The 21,102-nt window shown below is 30.8% G+C and overlaps 5 protein-coding genes across 10 annotated transcripts; 2 read left to right on the forward strand and 3 right to left on the reverse strand.

Moving 5' to 3' along the window:
• Positions 1–381: 381 nt before the first annotated feature.
• On the reverse strand, positions 382–10,298 carry LOC125056398 (diacylglycerol O-acyltransferase 1). Of its 5 annotated transcripts, none has more exons than XM_047659458.1 (12): positions 10,200–10,298; positions 9,798–9,928; positions 9,599–9,727; positions 8,614–8,714; positions 8,255–8,307; positions 7,773–7,881; positions 6,915–7,058; positions 4,432–4,452; positions 3,008–3,134; positions 2,228–2,393; positions 1,285–1,557; positions 382–867 (listed from the first exon to the last, which is right to left on the reverse strand). In XM_047659458.1, exons 2-12 carry the CDS (start codon positions 9,911–9,913, stop codon positions 661–663), a joined length of 1,446 nt encoding a protein of 481 aa, XP_047515414.1. In that variant the 5' UTR covers positions 9,914–9,928; positions 10,200–10,298; the 3' UTR covers positions 382–660. The 5 variants fall into 5 exon arrangements, with proteins under 5 accessions (XP_047515414.1, XP_047515416.1, XP_047515415.1 ...); XM_047659460.1 differs by having other exon boundaries at positions 10,193–10,210; XM_047659459.1 differs by lacking the exon at positions 10,200–10,298 and adding an exon at positions 10,012–10,176.
• A 1,098-nt stretch (positions 10,299–11,396) lies between these two features.
• LOC125056399 (protein slowmo) lies at positions 11,397–12,784 on the forward strand. Its single transcript, XM_047659464.1, has 4 exons — positions 11,397–11,584; positions 11,679–11,844; positions 12,034–12,228; positions 12,376–12,784. Exons 1-4 carry the CDS (start codon positions 11,553–11,555, stop codon positions 12,667–12,669), a joined length of 687 nt encoding a protein of 228 aa, XP_047515420.1. The 5' UTR covers positions 11,397–11,552; the 3' UTR covers positions 12,670–12,784.
• Positions 12,785–13,576: 792 nt separating this feature from the next.
• On the reverse strand, positions 13,577–14,257 carry LOC125056400 (mediator of RNA polymerase II transcription subunit 11). The gene is made up of 2 exons (XM_047659465.1): positions 13,998–14,257; positions 13,577–13,931 (listed from the first exon to the last, which is right to left on the reverse strand). Exons 1-2 carry the CDS (start codon positions 14,071–14,073, stop codon positions 13,597–13,599), a joined length of 411 nt encoding a protein of 136 aa, XP_047515421.1. The 5' UTR covers positions 14,074–14,257; the 3' UTR covers positions 13,577–13,596.
• Positions 14,258–16,380: 2,123 nt separating this feature from the next.
• Positions 16,381–18,306, forward strand: LOC125056592 (myb/SANT-like DNA-binding domain-containing protein 3). 2 transcript variants are annotated; one of them, XR_007118077.1, is made up of 3 exons: positions 16,381–17,253; positions 17,451–17,683; positions 17,898–18,306. XR_007118077.1 is itself a non-coding variant. In XM_047659771.1 (3 exons), exons 1-3 carry the CDS (start codon positions 17,074–17,076, stop codon positions 18,290–18,292), a joined length of 786 nt encoding a protein of 261 aa, XP_047515727.1. In that variant the 5' UTR covers positions 16,381–17,073; the 3' UTR covers positions 18,293–18,306. The 2 variants fall into 2 exon arrangements, 1 of the variants encoding a protein (XP_047515727.1); XM_047659771.1 differs by having other exon boundaries at positions 17,473–17,683.
• LOC125056591 (putative nuclease HARBI1) lies at positions 18,307–20,171 on the reverse strand. The gene is made up of 2 exons (XM_047659770.1): positions 19,503–20,171; positions 18,307–19,123 (listed from the first exon to the last, which is right to left on the reverse strand). The coding sequence occupies exons 1-2, from the start codon at positions 19,803–19,805 to the stop codon at positions 18,341–18,343; spliced, it is 1,086 nt and encodes a 361-aa protein (XP_047515726.1). The 5' UTR covers positions 19,806–20,171; the 3' UTR covers positions 18,307–18,340.
• Between the last annotated feature and the right edge of the window lie 931 nt (positions 20,172–21,102).

Genomic DNA, 21,102 nt, shown 5'->3' on the forward strand with positions numbered 1-21,102 from the left:
TAAAGTATAATTAATATTATTTTACACATGTTGGAAATAAAAATAAGGGAAAAATATTTATTAAAAAACGTACTACTATATTATAAAGCACATTATATACCTTAGCTACCCATAAATCTTAATGATAATATTTTTTGCGTGATTATAAAAATCTCAATTTTATTTTTTATATAAAAACAACATAAGAAAATTTATTATTTCATAAACATAGTATAAAAATATAAATCTATAAAAAACTTCCCTCAACTTGTCATGATGGCTTAATAACGCAAAATAAAGCGAAAAAAAATGTTATAAATAGATAATTTATATTCTATTTGTACTATTTCTGTTTTGCACTAAATTATGGCAATTAATATAATCTCAAACAGGTTTTTAATTATTATTATGGTTAACAACTATAATACTCACGCTATCTCTCACTCTACCATAGGAAAAAAAGGACAATAAATTTAGTAATTGAGCAATTAAATTGTATTAAAACATTTAACATCTTTGCGATGCGATGGGAACGAAATACTTCACATTCTTTAAAACAACAAAAATACTTAAATAGAATTACCATTTAACCCTACATGTATGCTAACTTTAAAAAGTCCAAAGCTAACACGAAAACCTAGTTAGCGTTCTATTTTATTTTCGGAACAAAACGTTATTAATTTATGGCTTCATTTGCGTTAAGGCGTAATCGTGGTAATACATCATTATAGCGAGTGGTTGACCGAGTATGAGCGAACTCCAAACAACCATATTGCCCCAACGCGCTCCCAAACGCCACTCAAATACCTTTGAAATGACAGCTAGAGGCGGTTGAGCCATCATCCCTAAAAACGCCCACACTCGGAACATTTGAAGAGGGACACTCACCTAAAAATTATATTAAAATAATAAAAGAAATTTATATCAAAAATCTACTAATCTAACTATTTCGATTTCGTTTTTGTGTTTTATTTATATTTTGTCACCAGCATTTTATGATAATTTGTATCAGCGCCATCTGTTGATAATTTATATTACGATAATAGATGGCGTTGCTATACGTAAAATTTTTGCGAATATAGCTTGCTGGTTTGTAGGAAGTCCGCGAAAAGCGGCGCTAGTGTCTATTCAATTTAAAAAATATTATCCCGATCGAATTTTATTCCCGTGGGACTTCACTTTATAAGCAAGGGCAATTTACTATTGCAATAAAACTGAATTAGAAAGAAAATATTATAAGACTAAATTTTAAACCAGACGAAAATATACGTAATATTGAATACAAAGTTGTCGGTAGTAACTTACCAAATATTCATGAAAGAACGCCGATATAAAGAAGACCATAATAGCCGACACGCCTTTACTGTAGCCCATATTAGTAACGGGCACGTATACGTGTCGTACGGCCCAAACGTGCACGGGCATATTCCACGAACTCCAAAATACGGAAATATTACGCGCGTTCCACCAATCCCCGTAGAAGTTACGGTCCGCGAAGTGTAATAACTCGCCCATTAGGTTTAGGAACGAGTGGAATGTGAGGTAAAAGAAGCACAGCCATAGTAAATGGTTAGGTATCTGAAAATGATTATTAAACGTCAATAAAAATCTAGAGCACTACATAGCTTGATCTTGACCTCAGATTTCTGCATCTGTTTCATGATTTTATTTTAATAGTTAAGTAGGTGACCAGTCCTCTTTAAAAAGAAAGAAAAACAATGTGAAGCATAACCAAAAAAGATTTACAATAAAATAAGAATAGAAAGAAAAATCTATTGGTGCAGAGCCGTGATTCTACAGCACTACCTCAGGGGTCTCACGCTCAAGCCAGTCTTAAGTTAACAAAAACTACGTACTTGCGAAAAAATCTAATATCAACAATTATAATCGCAATTGTTGAAATACCAAAAGGTACCTAAACTTAGATAGATATTTTAACTGTCTAGAGAGTAATAAAAGGAAAAAATAATCGAGTGAAAATAACATTTCAATATGTATAAGCATTTTTCTGTCTCTATCAAATTTAAAACGGAACGATTTTGATGGTTTTTTTTTGTTCAAGTGGATGCGAGAAGGGTTTAATTTTAAATGTTTTTATTATTTATTTAAGACGTGTACAGTACAGCGTCTGTCGGGTCCGCTAGTTATGTATAAATAATAAAACGAGCGTATCAGTTAAGATAAGTATGACAATTAAACAACTTAAAACGGTGGTAGGCGTTTTCAAAATATTTTTATATATACTTACGGCAAGTTTCAACAATCTCTCTGTAATTCTTACATAATCCATTTGCGAGAAGGGATCTAGGGCGTTCGTCACCGCCGGTATCATCCACTGTTGAAATAGTGCCATCACAAGGTTCATACCGAATATTACTTCGACTATTCTTTTGATTAGGAACCTCTTCCTAATTCTGTAACGGGTATAAATCAAATAATGAGCAATGGTTTTTATTTCACAATATTATATTATATTATATTATATTATATTATATTATATTATATTATATTATATTATATTATATTATATTATATTATATTATATTATATTATATTATATTATATTATATTATATTATATTATATTATATTATATTATATTATATTATATTATATTATATTATATTATATTATATTATATTATATTATATTATATTATATTATATTATATTATATTATATTATATTATATTATATTATATTATATTATATTATATTATATTATATTATATTATATTATATTAGTTGTGTGTTGCCTATTGGTTTGAGCGCGCCATTCTTGACACTGAAGTGATGCGTTCGAACCGGTTGAGCACAAAGTATAAAACAAATAAAAATATTCTTTGCCTATGAATAAATTAAACAACAATAATTTTAACAAGCAAACGAAATTCAAAGGTTAAGGATACATGCTTTCATTATAATCAAAGAAAATTAGGACAAAAAACATTTTGGTGCGAAATTTTTGCGGATCATAATTGTTTCGTCAATCAATTAAGTTGTCTTTTTATAGTAAAAAAATATACAAACCTATTAGTACGAGGGAAATTCAATTCATAGCAAAGGGTAGGTGCGAGCAGGAAGTAAAACAAATCACCAAGCTTCAAGTTATCAGGATACTGTACGATGCCTGTAACTACCTCGTCGTCTACATCTTCTGTGAAGAAACGAACGTTTTTTCTTACATCACTTCGGTACCATTGTCTAGTATTAGTCGCTAACATCAAATGTTTGTATGAAAAATATATCAGTGCCTCTGGTGTTTACACCTGACGAACCAGAAAATCAGTTAAGTAATACAAATACTTGACGCAGGTGCTTTTGAAAAGCGTCAACATTAAATCGTGGTAAAGCTCCAGTAAACACATCGGTCACTCAATTGCATTCAGATTTAACGAACGAATACTTCTTTATGTATAATCTATATATATAAAAATGAAACCCGTTTTCTGTTGTCACGACATACCATGAAAACGGCTTGACCGATTTGTCTGATTCTTTTTTTATAATATTTCTTGAAGTACGAGGATGGTTCTTACGGAGAAAAAAATTGAAAAAAATTGCGTGAAAAAGTCTAAAAACAACACTTTTCTATATTCCCATACAAAATATTCGTATTAATATTTAAAGGCAATTTGAACTTTAATACCTTATCATAAAGTTCAAATGTTAGTGGAGGGGTTCCGGGAAGGTAAATTTTTATTTTTTGACATTATGTATTTGTTGTATTATCAACTTTCTTTTTTTATCTTACTAGCTAGACTGGTGTCCCGAATAGCAGAATAAGTTTTAAATAAAAAAATAAAGAATAGACTGTTAGGCGGTACGATGTTCGCCAGGCCAGCTAGTACATAATATATAATAAACCGGAGCTTAAACTCGTACTTAATAATTTTTAGCAAATAAATTCCTACCGAATTTCTGCCACACACAAACAATGAACGATTATTATTTGCGTGACTAGGAGTGACCGAGATTTTCATTGAATTTGTCTATAAAAAGTATTCAGCGTCCTACACCAAGCTATATATACTATTTTTAGTAGGTGGTTTTTCTAACTGGGGGTCACAATATGCCATTCCTTAATCCTTATTATACTTTAACCTGCGACCATGCACACTAGTTTTAGCTAACAAATTACAATAATATAATTTTCCTTATTAATACATATTAACAGAATTTTAACTGGTAAAAGTGTATTTTCTTCATATATTCTTTTTAAATATAAATCGAAGCAAATTGTTAATTTCGACACAAAAATGTAGCATAGATCTTAAAATAGAAATTATATAAGCATGAAAAGATTTTCAACACATAAATCAAGACCAAATAGATCAGCATAGAGAAAAGACCCGAACCAAAGCTTACAGAGTAGTTAGAGTGAAAAGATCTGTGTCTATACAGATTTAGTAAAAGCACACAAAAGTTATTAACGTCTTAATTCGTAATATTACCTTCGTCGTTCACAAGGGCATCTGTAAATACGAATATTGTTTTAAAATTGGTTCAAACAACACAATACTAAGCATCCTAAACTATTATTCATAAAAGTTGTCGCATTTGTTTAGCATGAGAATGACATTGACAGAACATATTAAGACTTTTAGTACATTTATAAATAAAACTGTCAGCTACACTTGTAATAAGTTTGAATATCATGGTTTTCCATTTATTTTGATAAGTAATATATAGCAAAAGGTTTTATGATTTGTTTTCAAAAATGCTTCTTGAGTCGTCCATAATCACGCGATATTACGAAACGATGTTGTCAATTATCCAAGGACTCAAAGTTGAGATTCAGAAACGAGTCTTAGTATTAACTATGTACCCGTATGTCAAAATCCAATACATTGTTTGACTTACGGGATTCACTTAGCGCTTAGCCTTGTTTATAAATCTTATCCCTTTATAATATCTTGAAAAAAAAAACCGGATTCTGCTTTTCTGTATTTTAAAGAGGGTCCAACCAAATATTAAATAAAATAGTTTTCTTTTATCTTTATTAAAATATTCACTTTATAGATTTTATATTTCTAAACTGAAGATTAGCGCCAATTACCAAAGCAAATCCTAATTTAATATAAACAGGCCGCGGAGATCGTTTGTCTGATTAAACGCGATATCTCAGGAACACCTGGTTGGAATTTAAAACATATTTTTGTGTTCAATAGGCATTCACCGAGGAAGAAATTGTTTAAATATTACCACCCAGTATATCTATAATCTAATTATCTACTTATTAAAAAATATCCATAATAAGATTGTCTCTCCTATCTTAAAGGTACAAAGATTATCAGGTGATTAAATAGATAATGTTTACAAAGTCGAATCATTGACTATAATTTGAATTGGTAGAAAATATTTTAACACGTGACCCTATTGCGATGTATATAACAATAATAGTGACATATAATACACATGAAGACAAATTAATATTGTGGATGTGAAAATTAATTGTAGCCACTAAGCGTGAACCTTTACTCTCTTAACACGAGTTCGTCACGGTGTAATAAATTTAAATTTTCATCAAAAGAATGTGAATATACACAATTAAAGTCTAGTGAGAGTACCATTAAAAATGTTCGACACTGTTACGTCATAGTTCGACTTAACAAAATCATACTCAATATGAAAAAAGAGTATCGAATTTTTGTGAATTAATAAAACTACGCGTAGGAGATAAAAATTATACTGTTTTGACGCTAGTTCGCATAACCGACATGCAGATTCTCATTCTTATCTCTACGCTCTACAAATTTGGATACTGACCCAGGGGTTTTTTAAATGGGTACATATATTTTGGAGGATTTCTTGTGTATTACATTATGTAATAATTGTAAATAAAACGGACAACTCTATACAATATCGAACCCAACCACAAAACTGAAAACTATTTTTAATTCATATTTTAATTTACCTCTAATTAATCTCTCTCTATAGTTAGATGTGACCTTTGAGTTCAAAGCTAACTACTTTAGCAATCTAGTTCTTATCTACCTCATATTACAATACCATTACATGGTAAAAATAGCTGCTAGTCATCAACAATAATAATAAATAAGTCAAAATTAATAAAAACATTATTCACATTTAAACCGGAATAAAGTTTATCCCAATTTTACAATAGTTACCCTCTTCTATCTGTACAGTTCTAAAATTTTTAACTCAGAATTATTTAAGGTATCTGTATCTGTTAAAATCGCGGTATGATTAAGTGAAAGAGTATTTTCTTTTTAATATTATTAAGCCTACTTCAATAAAATCATTTTTGCAACAATTGTTGTGGACACAGAAGCCTGATCACCTTCATCCACTTGTATTAAAATAAACAATGAAATAGAAGTAAAAACTGGCTTTGTACCAGTATATTACGTTACGGCAGCTTTATAAACGCTATTACTCTTTCATAAACCATAAATTACAAATTTAAAAACAAATATATTTTTAATGAAGATAAATTATTTAAAGTACTAAACATTAATTGGCAAAGTAGTAATTGCTACGATTGTCACTAATATTCCTGTATAAAATCGACATGCAATAAATTTTCGAGTCGAATATATAAGGCTGTTATTTATTTATTTTTAATTTATAACGATACATGCTTCTTACTTTATTACTAAAAAATTTTCATTCATAATATTATTGTATGTATAATATTATTATAAAAAAAATTGATCTATTTTATATGACATGTATAATATATATAGTTTCTATTATATTGTCTATGGCCTTAACGGTTTTTTGTTTATAATTTAATGTTATTTGTTGATGTTACTTGGAAAAAACTCTTATACTAAGTATTGTTTTCTCCGTTATTAATGATTTCTAGCTTATTATATTGTTTTTTCGTTGAAAATTATAATATACAACTCTTCTCCTTCAACATTCTGTCATTCAAGTCTAATATAAAAAAGCAAAATAATAATTTACTTACTGCAATTCGGTACGGATAAACTTTGGCGACGAAGTGAATTTGATTGTTTAGATTTTGCAGCTCGGCACCAATGATTTGTTTGACAATAACTCCACAACTTCAAAAACAATATTAAGTACACCATGCAGGCTGTTGATATGCCAACTAGAATAAAATTTTACTATTTGAAAATAAATTATATAGAATCTAGATTTATTAACACTCTCAATTCCAGATGGCTCGCGTTTCCGTTGCCGACTTTTAAAGAGTTGGTACCCTTAATACTTGGAATGATCCTAAGTCGTATTGGTTCGTAAATATCTCGACGGACATCTGGTTTGACATTACTTGTACTATGTGTGTGTGGTACGCGGATAAAAAGCCTTGAAAACTATCCAGTTCGACGGGAAAGGTCAGATTTCTCGTTCACGTTCTGGGCAGCTTTAGCGAGAGACCATAAGGCTCAAGTCCAGCCATTCTCGCTTTCGACACGAGGCCCACTTACAAAATCGTTTAAACCAGGGCTGTGACTTGCCACCGGTACCACAGAAAACAGAATAAATAGTTCTGTTTTCCTGCCCTGCAGAAAAACTTCGGTGACAGACTCAGCAACGGAAACTGGAGCGAAAAGCATGGTATAAGTTAATACTTAATTAATATTAAAAACAAAAATTGTTAAAAATTAAATATTAATTGAAATAAAAATAAATTGTTTGACAATTCTTTTGACTAAATTTAAGTTTCCCGTTTTAGAATACGGTTCTAAATTAAGCTCTCTTTTATAAGCCTCGTAATGTAATTACGAAAGGCGCTTGTATAGTTTAATACGTGATGACAAATTTTCTTATCTTCCTACATATAATAATAAATCTTGCTTACCAATATTAAATTCCTGATTTGTGAAATGAAGCGCAATCACTGGTAAACTAATCTCTAGAAGTATTGTTATTATTTGTAATGTTTCACCTAACTTATCCGAGAAGAATTCCTGAAAATATTGTTATTTGACAATATGTATTCAAATTAGTTTTATCTATATAAAAATCGTAGTTACTAGACTAAGTCAACCCGATAAAGATGCATTTAATTTTTAAGTACATAATTATTTAGCAGTACCCTTAACCTGTAAGTGATGACCTTTACAGCAAAAATAGAGCTTAGACAATTATCTCTATTAGCAAAATTGTACTTTGAATATGTGCGGATTACAATCTCTATAGCTTTGTGACTTGTTGATAAAAAAATTATTTTGTATTGCAACAACAGAAAAATGTCATGTAACAACGTTTTTTATTTATTATTTTTTAAAACATTTCCAGAGGCTGAATATCCACCTAATTTAAATATAAAAAACAACTCACCGCAGCAATAGCTTTTTCAATCAAGAAGCATACAACAGGAGGTACTCCACTAACTACAAAAAAAAATTAAATGACATTACAAGGTTTACAAGAGTTTTATCCTCATTTACACTGGTTCACTCTTTACCAAACATTTGTTTGTACTTTATAGTTCCTGATATTTATAAGAACTGCAGTCTATATATTATATGTAGCAAACATTCATGAATGTCTACCAGACTGTTCTATAGTTTTTATATATATGCTATAGATAAAGCTGAAAGCTTTATCACATAATAATAGAAAAATAATGTTTCTTGTCTGAAATTGGGCAGTCCCTTTGGCATTGATTTAAGTGTTAACTACTAATGTATACTTACAACATAGCAATATTATTGAAGGATACTCATGTTTATAATTTTCATCATTATAGCCCGTTAGTACAATAATCCACTCAAAAGGATTGACACGAATTCCATACCTATAATATATGAAGGTGATAAAGTTCACTTCTTTTATAAAATTAAAAATACTAAGAACACATCTTACCTATAAAACCCTAGAGAAGCATGGAATGAAATTATACAATTATGTCACAATATGTGTCTATGATTCCAGTTCATAGGTTTTAGGGCATAAGTATTTAGCATAAGTTTTTACATACATATGAAAAACAAAAAAAAAGCAATTTACATAAGTTATTAGGAAACGGGCGGCCTTATCACTAACAAGCAATTTCTTCCAGGCAACCCTAATATGGATCAATAAAAAAAGAAACACCAACAGCAGGTAAAATAAAAGAAGTGCATAATTAATTAACAAAAAAAAACTCAAAAAACATGTAACTATAACTAAAATTAACTAAGTAAAATCTAAAGAAAAAATATAAATAATAATATGTATGAACAAAAATGTAAAAGCTAATCCAAACGTTAATTGAGCCACAATTAATATATATATAAGTAGTAGCTAATTACAAAGCAAAAGAAAAATGGTTATATAAAGATTTTAAAATTAAATTTAAAGACTGAGCTCGTCTGTCATCTATTGGTAAGGAATTCCATAGCAGGATACTTTCCACAGTAATGGAGTGAAAGAATTCAGTTTTATGAGTAGGGTTTCAAGAATTAGCTTAATAAATAGATGGAAATCTATTTGTTACTGTTCTTTATTTCTAATATGAATATATTATCTAAGAATATTGCTTTTATTTGAATTGTTGTTGTTGGTAAATCAGAAGCAGAGATCAGAATTCTGACCCATCTAACAATTTCATAAATTGGTTTATCTAACCCTTTATTATATTATATTATTTCAAAAAAAAATAATCTTAAATAGGTTAGGTTTTCATTAATATGTACTTACTTAAGAAAGTTTTCAAGACATAAGCGCAATCCACTGATAGTTAGCATGAGAAAACCCCAATTTACTAAACCCGTAAAATTTGTGAACTCTGAACTCCATGAGAAAAGAGAGTCCCTGGGTCTGTGACAGCTGTAAAAATTGAAAATGTGAAATGCTATGAAATAACTTTTTACTATGTTAATATAATGTTACGACGTACGGCTTATCATACTGTAATCTTCTAGCCTTATTTTCTTTCTCTGTAATATCTTCAGCGGTGGTTACACTCTGAGCCCTCCTGTACCGCAAAGAGTTATCCTCTCTTTTGGCACACATTATTTAATATTTATTCTGAAAATATATCTTAAATATTTAAAGCTGACTGCGAAAGCGAGCTTTGCGTGCTTTGGATATATATATTATTTTATCCTAACTCCACTTTTGCTCTTAGTATCCACTACGCTACAACTCAATAAAACCTGAATCACAATTAAACTTAACATAAACTATTGAATTATATATGAGCTTCTAGGATCAATTGAATATAATTTTAACGATTTTAAATTTTTTGTCACAACGCCACAGACTTTATGCAAAGTAGTAAGTACATTTTTGATTTTACCAAGAGTATACTAAACATTCAATGCCAGACGTCAATAACTCAATATAATATGAATTTATGGTGTGAATTGTGAAAGTACTAGTTTAAAAGTTTGAGTATGCTGTATGACCATCTCGAAAAAATTTCAGCTATTTTAGCAAATTAATTTTATAGGTTGTACTGTATTTATTGCTTAAAATTATTGTCTGATGTGACTATTTGAAAACTCAAAAAAATATATGTATCAACTGTTTAACGATTATTTGTTAATAATAGTTGTTTGACAAAGTGACATATATTTATCAATGTTTAATTATTTATTTTTTCAATTTTATGCAATTCTCAATTTTATTGAAATAAAAGTGGAAGAATACACAGACTTTTGATGTGAAACATCTATGGCAGCACGTAAAACCGATTTTTTTTAATTTACTGGCGAGTAATCTGTCTAATATTATTACACCTGTGAACGCTCTTGAAATAAATATTCCGCGAACTCTTTTTCACGATGCCTATACCACAAAACCCCCTTTGCCAGCCAACAGATTTTAGTATATCATTCGTGATCCTAAGATTTGTGAAGTATTCGTTAATAGGCGCAAATTCAATAAATAACGTACTTCCTTGATCTAGTCAAAATACCTCACAAGGTTGTTTTAATTTTGTGAAAAATATTAACGTCCCGTATTAGTTAAGGATACTTGTCAAATTCAAAACACCAAAAATCACGTCGGCCTGTATTAATAATAAATTCATCTTTATAAAATATAAATGATCAGCGGGATTCAAATATTATCGGTCAGTGAAAGTTTGTTTTTCCGTGAGAAATCAATGAATTTAATCTTTAATATACCGGAAAATATATAACAATGTCTGCGTTTTTAATACACTATTTGATCATATGAATAAATTTTATTTTAGATCTCTTTGTCTTCACGCCTGTCTCGAGCTTTTGCTGTGAGACAGTATAGTCATTCATATTCTTCTTCTTCTTCCCTTCTCTTAAGAATAATGCCTAAGGCATTTTTGGGTTATAAAAATGTTTACATTAATATGGTATATATTATTAATTACTTACAACGTTGTAAGTAATTAATCAGGATTAGCTCAGTGTTGTATTAAATTATGAATATATCTATCTTTCTCAGTAGTTTTGTAATTTTTATCACCTGACATTTTCAAATTACACATAGGAAATTTTTAATCTGTAGATGGTCACCTTATTTTTTTTTTCTTTGTGTCTAAAATTCCAAGGCGAAGGACATGAGAATAATGTCTCTAAACTCAAAATAATTGAGTCTGAAAGGAAGGTAGTGAATGGAAGACAGTGTTTAGTTATTTAAAGACCACTTGGTTTTGAACTAAAAGTTAACTATGAAGATTTGGACCTCGGAACACACATTTAAGTAGGTTCATTGTTGTGACGCAATCGTGTTAATGTTCGTTAAGCTGATTACATTGATAAAATTGGCATTTACTGATAATTCCTTACCATTCCAGCCATCCTTGGGAGACGGTTGCACAGGCAGCATGGCGTAAATATCCGAACCCTATGAATCCAGCTGTTGTAGGAATAGATGTGGTGGAAAGAAATGTTGTGAATGGTGTATTACATACCCACAGACTTGTCAGTTCTAAATGGTTTTTTCCTAGATGGGCACAGGCTGTAAGTTTTTGGTACATGTTTTAATATAAGCTGATTAATATAAATTTAAGTTATAGATATTAATAAGAAACAGGTCTTGTATTTTTTTACAGTTTTATTTCAATTAAACAATCTACAGTTTTTAAATAATACATTAAACCTTAAATATTATTAAACAGAAAGTTTTATTATTATATTATACTTTTATAGCTAATCGGAACTGCAAAAATATGCTATGCAAGTGAAAAGTCTGAGGTTAATCCAAATCAAAGACAAATGGTATTAAAGACCACTAACTTGACTTTCTGCCACTACATAGCTGTGGATGAAACTGTTCGATACACACCCCATCCCTCAGATGCTTCAAAAACACTCTTGACCCAAGAAGCTGTTGTCACTGTGCAAGTAAGTATAAATGTATATTATATTTACAATTTAGTTTTATAGTGAAGTGAAGTGTATGAATTTATCTTAAATATGCCTTCAAAAATGTATTAAGTATACAATATAAAATTTATGTCATCAAGAATTTGCTATATATAATATTTTTAGGGTGTGCCTCTTAGCAGTTACATGGAAGATTTGCTTGCCAATAGAATATCATTAAATGCAGGAAAAGGTCGTCAAGCTATTGAATGGGTTATTGGCAAATTTGACAATGAAATTAAAGAACTAGCTACATCTGCATGTAAAAGTACTGATGAACTTCTCTCTCAGACAAAAAAGTCGATTGATGATATTACTACTACTGCAAGAAGATCAATGGATGATATATCTTCAAAAGCCAAGAAATCCTTGGATGACATAGAGAAATTAACTAAGACAAATGCAAATCAACGTAGCTGAAAAGAGGAGTGACTTGATTTAATATGGGCTAAGTCAGTTTGCTGTAGCAAATATGGATCTTTTCCAAAACTACCAACAAGCCCATTTAGACAATTATATTAAACTAATCATTCAACACTAGTTTCATTACCATAACATTATTAGTTTCAATAATTTGATAATATTAGTGTTTGATATGTCTTTTAACAATAATGTTATGGGTTTTTCTGTATAGGAAAGTGTTTATGTAAATGCATTTTAAGTTTATAACTATTTATTATATTCTTATCTAATAGTACAATTACCTAATTTTGAAATACACAAAACATTTTTACCTGCATATTGTGGGTATATGATAATTATTTCACTAAAATTCATTTAAAATAAATTTTCGTTAAAACCTGAGTAGTTATCTCTTATTTATATTTCTTTTATTACCTTGAGTAATGTTTTACTACTTACTAAAAATAAGATATACATAAAATTTAATAAACCTGGCTCTTGATCAACAAATGTTCTTGTTACTTACAATGTAATGAAAGATAAATATCTATATAAAGGTAGTTTTTTTAATAACTCTGACATAAAATATACTAAGAAAACCCTAAAAGACAACTGAGAAATAATTAAATAGTCTTAAATTATGAAGATAAGGATAAATGATATCTGAAGAACCAATTGTTATAAAAAGTAATGTCTCCTTAGTATCTATGAAATATTGATAAGCATGTTTAGTTCGTTTTTTTACTAAAAAGAAGAGGGTGGTTTTTGGGCACAAATTTAAATCTTTTCAGCAAAATTATATTACAAGTCTATTTGGATTCCTATTATTTTTTTATTTACAATCAAATTTTGTTTAGTACTATCTGATTCAAAACCTAGAATTAAAAAAAAAATAATTACAAAGAAATAAATTAAACAATATATGTAAATGGTCAAATATGAAATTTATTGAGTGCTGGTTCCTGATGAGGTCATAGTACCACCATTAGGTATACCAGTAACTGTTCTACTACTTGCAGCTAAATGTGAAGCCTTTAACCTCTCCAATTCATTAATCCATGATCGAACATGCTCTAATCTGTGCCATGCCATTTGTAAAACCTTTTGAGAAGCATAACCAGAACCCTCATGAGGTTGCCCTGTAGACACTTGAGTCAGGTAATTAATCTGGTCACTTAATTTTGACTCCACTTGGCTGAGTGTTCTTAAAAATTGTGATGTATTACTCTCTGCTTGTTTTTGACTTGATTTTTCCTTTCCTAGTTCAAGAAGTGCTTGAGCTAAAACAAAAGCAAGTTTAAACAAAAATAAAAGGATTTAATTTAAATTACACTTCAGAAACCTACCAGCACACTGCAGGCAAGTGATGATGTCTTTTTCAATTTCGTCCAATACTTGAATTCTATCCATAGGACCAGCCATTTCACTGCTTGAGTTTTTTAATATATTGATGTTTTTATTAATGAGGATATGAAGTTAATACTGATTACTGGTGATAATTGCTAACACCACGGTAAACACGAAAAAAACACAGATCAGCATTCAGAAAGGTTAAAAATTAAAATTCTTGTTAGAAAACATAGAGAAATAATATATACTGGGATAATCAATGTTGATTTGACAATTGACACCTTTGTCAAGGTGCTAGGGATGTAACATTCTGCATGAAAAATCGATTAATAAATAATCGATTTTTTCCTAATTTTTGAATTAATTTCAAAATAAAATAAACACCCTAAATATTTTATTTTTCATGGTTTTTTTAAATTAAAAATAAACAATAGAATTTATGAACACAAATTAACGATGAATAATCAAAATCGAAATTAACTCTCTCGTAACTTTTCTCAAAATCTCGTTTTGATAGATTGTAGGTGAAATTTGATAAATGCTGAGTGTATGCCTTTTCAGTATTTTTGTTGTCTTTTTAATTGTATGTAGTCTTGTGCTGCTGGATAAATTGATGTTACTTTTAAATTATAGTGTTCCATTTAAACTTGAGTTTTTGTAAAATTAACTGGTTTTATTATCCTTTCGATGTTTTACAAAAAAACATCAATGCATCGAGTATATCAATACGTCATCTTCAAAGAATCGGATTCAATGTATCGCATTGTAAACATCGTTGTATATCGAATATCCCATTTGATCGGTTTGTTGTGATACAATATTTCAGAAGTGTAGAAAAAACAGCGTATTTTCGTCGTATTTTTGCGTGATCTCAAAAGCTGCTGTTTCCTATAATTCGGTACCGCTATAGCCGTCTTTAATTGCTACCGTTTCAAATACATATTATATTTTGGACGTTTAACGAAAAGTTGTTGAAGTGAAACTTCTTTAGGCGCATGAGGATAATTTTTTTATGGATGCAACGCAATAATAATAATATTAGCGTCACGAAGATGTGCAGAGTTTTTTGTCGAAGAAAAGGGAGAAAGCGATTAAGAAAGAGAGTGGTAAGGGCGAATTACCTTAATGAATTTCTATTTTTAAAATTAAAATTTCGTAAAGAGTCAATTAATGCAATTGCTAAAAATAAAACTATCAAATACATAACATAAAATTTTTATTAATTCCTTACTTAAACAGGTTTTGCATTCATATATTAACTAGTAGCAAATCACTGATATAAACTAAAGTTAATTGATATAAATACTAACTTAATATCATAATGAAACTTAAAATTAAATCTAAAATGTTGGAGCACCAATATCAAATCAAGAGTTAGTTAACGGTAATAATTTTATACCAGGCTGGGTTTCTATTTTATAATCTTTATTAATCCCTTTTTTCATTTCATAGAGTACTTGCGGTTTGACTATTCTTATTTTTAAAAGTAGAAATAGGATTTAAACAATCAATCATTTATAAATGACTACTTAACTTAAACTGAAATTGGAATTATGGGTATACATAAACAGAGAAACATCCGATTTATGGGCGTGACGTATACCACGTCACAGAAATCTGCATTCAAATAAACAATGAAAATATCCATTTGAATGCAGATTTCACATCACAAACACCAAACCCAAAGCTTTAATCACACACTAATTTCAGTGTTCACGCTATTCTGTTTTTTAAAGTGAAACTTTTATTACATCGTCTCAAACTTTTTCGTCTGTGTGTTGCATGTTGCGTGACGGTCGGCCGCGGAGTAGTGATAAAGTGAAAGGCGCTCGTCATAGCAGCCAAGGCCAATACGGCGGCGCCTATAGTTCGCAGCAGCTGACCGTGTAGTGATTAGACTATTATTTAATATGTGAATATAATCTAAATAATTGTTAAGTATTATGTATGTCGTACTCTCACACAGAGTTCAATAAAAATATTAGTTGGAGATATAGTCTACTTTTATTATTTCCCATTATCATACCAATTTTCCAATTAAGATTGATAAAGCGATTTTTATACCCGTAAACGTAATGGAATATTATTCCAAAAAATTTTAGTTAAATGTTTTTAATGTGAAAAAAGTTTCACTTTTACCGTGGTTTCATAAAACCATACAATCCTTTTTTTTATTAACATTTATTTATTTTCCATTTCCTATTTTTACAGTAACAACAATAGACAACTAAAATAAAAACATAATATAATTATAACAAGTAAAAACTTAAAACCGAAAATAATGCAATTCTTGTGATTTTAGCCAGTGTGCAACTAAATATATCCTTCTCACAAGCAATAATATTTAGGGTGCGCAAACTACGCGCAAATGGTGCTTCTCTGAGGGTGAGATCTATAGTCCGCACTTGGACTTTACTCTGACTTAACTATCGAGCTAAGACACAGTCGGTATTTATAGAGCAAACTGCGAATCCCTCCCTAGTGTTGGCTTAGCTTAATCTCAAGTCCACGAAATCGACGACTTACCAAAAACTTTGACTATAAGCCTAACAAAAATAATGGCCTAAAATTTGCTCTACCATCATATCTTTTACTGGACTTTTTATTTTTGTCGGTTTTTAATGAACGGTGTTGCCATTTGGTATCAGAGTTCCATAGACTTTGGGAAAAATAGAATTTGAATTCAAAGAAATTTTAAATGATCTTGATAAATACCTATGAAATGCATGAAATAAAATAATTACACATTATTATGGTATCTATTGTTGTTTATTTACATTATTTATATAAGTGTTCAACCCCATTTTTGAGAGATCTTATAAATAACTGGTGTGATATCGTATCTGTCATCTGGCAGCACTGGCATATGTTGACAACAAAATTCAAACTACATAATATAAGCAAACCAACTTCGTCTCTCGCTAATCGCTTCACATCCGTTGACCGTTATTTTCGATTACCTGAATCTTCTACCTTTTATTACCTGACGACCTTGCTTGCTCAACGGATTTTGTACCTGCTTAAACGACTGACCACGGCTATTCTCACTCGGACCGGACTCGCTCACAAAAAATGGATAAAAAAAAACAGAAGCCTTACTCGGAATATGAGAGGCAACTGCTTGTACAGTTGGTTCAGTCAAAGATTGGCATTCTAGAGAACAGGAAGACGGACGCCGTTTCCCAAAAAAAGAAACACGAGGCTTGGGAAGAATTAGCAATAGAATTTAATAACTCTAACGTGTCACATACTGTAAGTAATCCACCAACATACACTATCTATAAATATCAATATGCTGTACGATAATTACAAAGATAGATATATAACTAGAGTATAGTTAGGTACAAGGATAGAATGAGCCAAAGCCAAAGCAATGCTAATGTAACCTTGGTGGTAAATTTTGGTTTGATAAAATTTTCATGTTTGTCATATGAACTTTTATATTTCAGTACAATTTTTTTTCGATTTTAGGCTGATTCTAAACAATTAAAAAAGATGTGGCAAAATATGAAGGCAAAAGCTAGGGATGCCAAAACCCTTGAAGCCCAAAGGAAGAGGACAGGAGGAGGACCAGCACCGCCTGAAATGGGGCCAATGGACACTCAAGTGATTGCAGTCATGCCACAAATAATGCCATCAATAGATGTGCCAATAGACTGTGACACATTAACTACAGTAGAAGGTAAGATCATTTCCCAAAGATATAATTCCTCATCATTTTCAACCAACTCACATCCACTGCTAAACATAGGCCTCTCCCAAAGTATGTGACAACACTCTGTTCTCACCCCTACCAGACTTCTGGACAGGTATATTAGTTGACCTGCATGTTATCTTATTCTAACCAATAAAAGACATACCTATATGATAACTTATTTGACTGTTTACTTTTATAGCTGGTACTGGTTATGACAACGACGGTGAAAGCTGGAGACCAAAGAGGGCAAGAGTGTCCAGTATAGAGGCCACACTTGAATCTGTAATTCAGCCGGGAACAAGCCAGGACTGGACTGATGAAGCTGGGTTAACGGAAACCAGTGTTGAGGTCACCACTAAAAGTGAACCCTCTCAGCTATCAGCTACACCATCAGCGATCAGAAAAAATAAAACTTCATTTGAGGATATTAAAAAAAAATTGCTGTGGCAAGAGTTAGACAACAACAAAAAAAAATTTGAGATAGAAGTGGAACACATGAAACTAAAAAATCAGTTAGAAATCGAATTTCTTCGACATAAATATAAATTAGAACTAGAAATTTTACAGTTTAAAAAAGAATCTGAAAATAAATGATTAAAATGAAACAATTTTTGTTTTAATTTTCTTTATTACCAAACCAAATTAGTTAAATTGTGCAATCACAGATTGCCGGAATGCTAGACCTGTAGTAGATCTTTCATTGTTTCTGTGTTGTTCGACTTCTGGTGTTTGATCAGTAAGATCACCATCGTCATAAACATCCCCTCTCTGTATACCTATATTATGTAATACAGCACAAGCTATAATTATGTTGCTGGTATTTGTCAATTTTGATCGTAGTCCTCTCTGCAAACATGGAAATTTCTTTTTCCACACTCCGAAAAACCTTTCAACAATATTCCTAGTTCTCAATTGAGAATAATTATAATTATTGTCAGCTCTTGTTTGTGGATTCAAAAGTGGTGTTAACATGAAGTTCAGTGCTGGATAGCCGCTGTCACCTACTAAAACTCCTTCTAGTTCACCATTTACCAGTCTTGCATACGCCTGGCTGTTTCTAAATATCCTGCTGTCGTGTGAACTTCCAGGCCACCTAGTCACTATATCAAATATTTCGAGATCAGGCCCTATTATAGCTTGCACATTTACAGAAAAATACCCTTTTCTATTCCTGTATGCTTCAGAGTGGGTGATACCTCTGGGTCTATTAATTTTAATGTGGGTACAGTCAATAGCTCCGATTATATTATTTAGGCCATGGTGCGTATTAGATTTTCCTAATTCTTCAAACTTCCTTTTGACTGTGGTCATATTTCTTGGAAAATTCACAAATCTAGGAAGTAATTTACTCAACTCTGCGGAAACTTTATTTACAATTAAGCACACTGAAGATTGGCTTATGCTGTTCAAATCACCACACACCATCTGTAATTTCAAGGAATAATTATTAGTTACATATATGTTATGCTTCTGAAAGTCAGAAGACAAATGTCTTCAACCAGTGTGTCCTGCCAATGATGATGCATGGTGAAGAAACATCACTGACACTGGTTAAGCGAGCAATGGGGAGAGCTATGCTTGGTATTTCTCTGAAGGATCAAATTAGAAATGAGGTGATCCGTCAGAAAACAAAGGATACCAATATAGCTGTCTGTAAGGTGAACTGGCAATAACAATTTGTCCGATAGTGACCTAGAACAAGCAAAAATAGCATGGGACGCATTCTGGCCCACTGGACTGACAATCTGAAAGTACTGTCTATATCAAATCGAAAAACAATACATATTTATGACCACAATATTACCTGAAAACATCCAGTTGCATAAAACCTTAATGCAATAAGTATTTGCAATTGCGGTAGAATTGGCAATCCTCTGTTATTAAAAGGTTGTAAGTTTGTAATTATGAGTGGCAGGATCACATTTAGTACCGTGTGTTTAAAAAAACGGTACCTTCTTTTAAATTCATTCTCACTGTACAGCTCGAAAGGATTTTGGTTGTATTCGTTCCGAACATATAGCTTAGGCATACGGGGATTCATATCGGCTGCAGTTCCTAACGTTTCAATGTTTTCTATTGAAGTTAGAACTCTCTCTATATTCTCCATTGTCACTTTCGATATTGAAAATTCGTATCAAAGCCAAAACACAAAACGTCACAGTCCTTCAGGAAAGCGTAGGTCTTAAGTAGGTATACGGGATCGGTACAGGTCCAAGTCACAAAGCCAGTCGTTGTTTTAATAAATATTTATATGCTCAAACAAACAGAAACAGAGAAGTGAAAAAGCGGTTGAAACTTTTGAATTGTTGATACAAGTTCTCTGTTGCTGTTGCCAAAACAATGCGATCCGTTCTACGTAACAAAATTATTGCCATCTTTAAATACATTTTCTAAAGGTTACTCGTAAATTTCTAGTTATTGCAATAATAAAATAAATAAATACATAAATAACAATAAATTGAAGATATATGTGTACCGTTTTAGATGTTTAAATATTTGTTATTGTTTACTTTTTTAAAGGATAATAAACAAAGTATTGCATGAAATGAAACATCAATTTGTATTTTGACATTTGCTGTCTTAGCTTGGGCTTAGCTTAATCTAACCGTTAAAATGTCTATAAATACGAAATCATAGTTTAACCTTAGTGTACACTAAGCAAAGTTTTTCGTAAGGTAAGTCTGAGCAAAGTCCAAGTGCGGACTATAGATCTCACCCTGAGTTAATTCGTACGCGTCCGAGGCACAGCCAGCGACCGCATACCACGCCGAGTGTGGTTATTTGGCACACGCAACCCCAGTCTCTCATATAAATTAACTGATTCGAAAGCACACTTTCATTTCTCTTATGATAATTTCAATACATTTATTTTTACATACATATAGAAATATAGTTGGTAGCGTATCGTAGATACGCACTAAAAATGTACATACTATATTGTGTAGTATTTTCTATAAGATTTTGATGTATGTGACAATGGCGAATGCTACACGCTCGATAATTATCGTGATATTTATCGTGATATTTATCTTGTATTTTTTTAGTATACTACACACTCGATACGGATCGCGTCAGTACGACGGTAAATTTCATTGAGTACACTCGTACATTTCGTGTTACAATATGAGTAACAATATTAAGAAAGCTTGCGTTGCCATTATTATTATTATTATTATCAGTATATGCTGATATACATCAATATCCAAGACTTTGAATTGTAAACATTTTCCGCTGCAGCACCAGATCGTTTCAAATCTGTTATTTTTTAAATTATTTTCTGTAGTTTGCCTAGTTTGCATTTGAGGTGTCCCATATGGCCGATTTACACGTATTAAGTTGACTAAAAATTTACTAAATATTAACTTAATTTTAAGTAACTTAACCCGTGTAAACAGTGAATTTAG

The sequence above is a fragment of the Pieris napi genome, chromosome 15 (assembly GCF_905475465.1).
Source record: "Pieris napi chromosome 15, ilPieNapi1.2, whole genome shotgun sequence".
Classification (NCBI taxonomy): Eukaryota; Metazoa; Arthropoda; class Insecta; order Lepidoptera; family Pieridae; genus Pieris; species Pieris napi.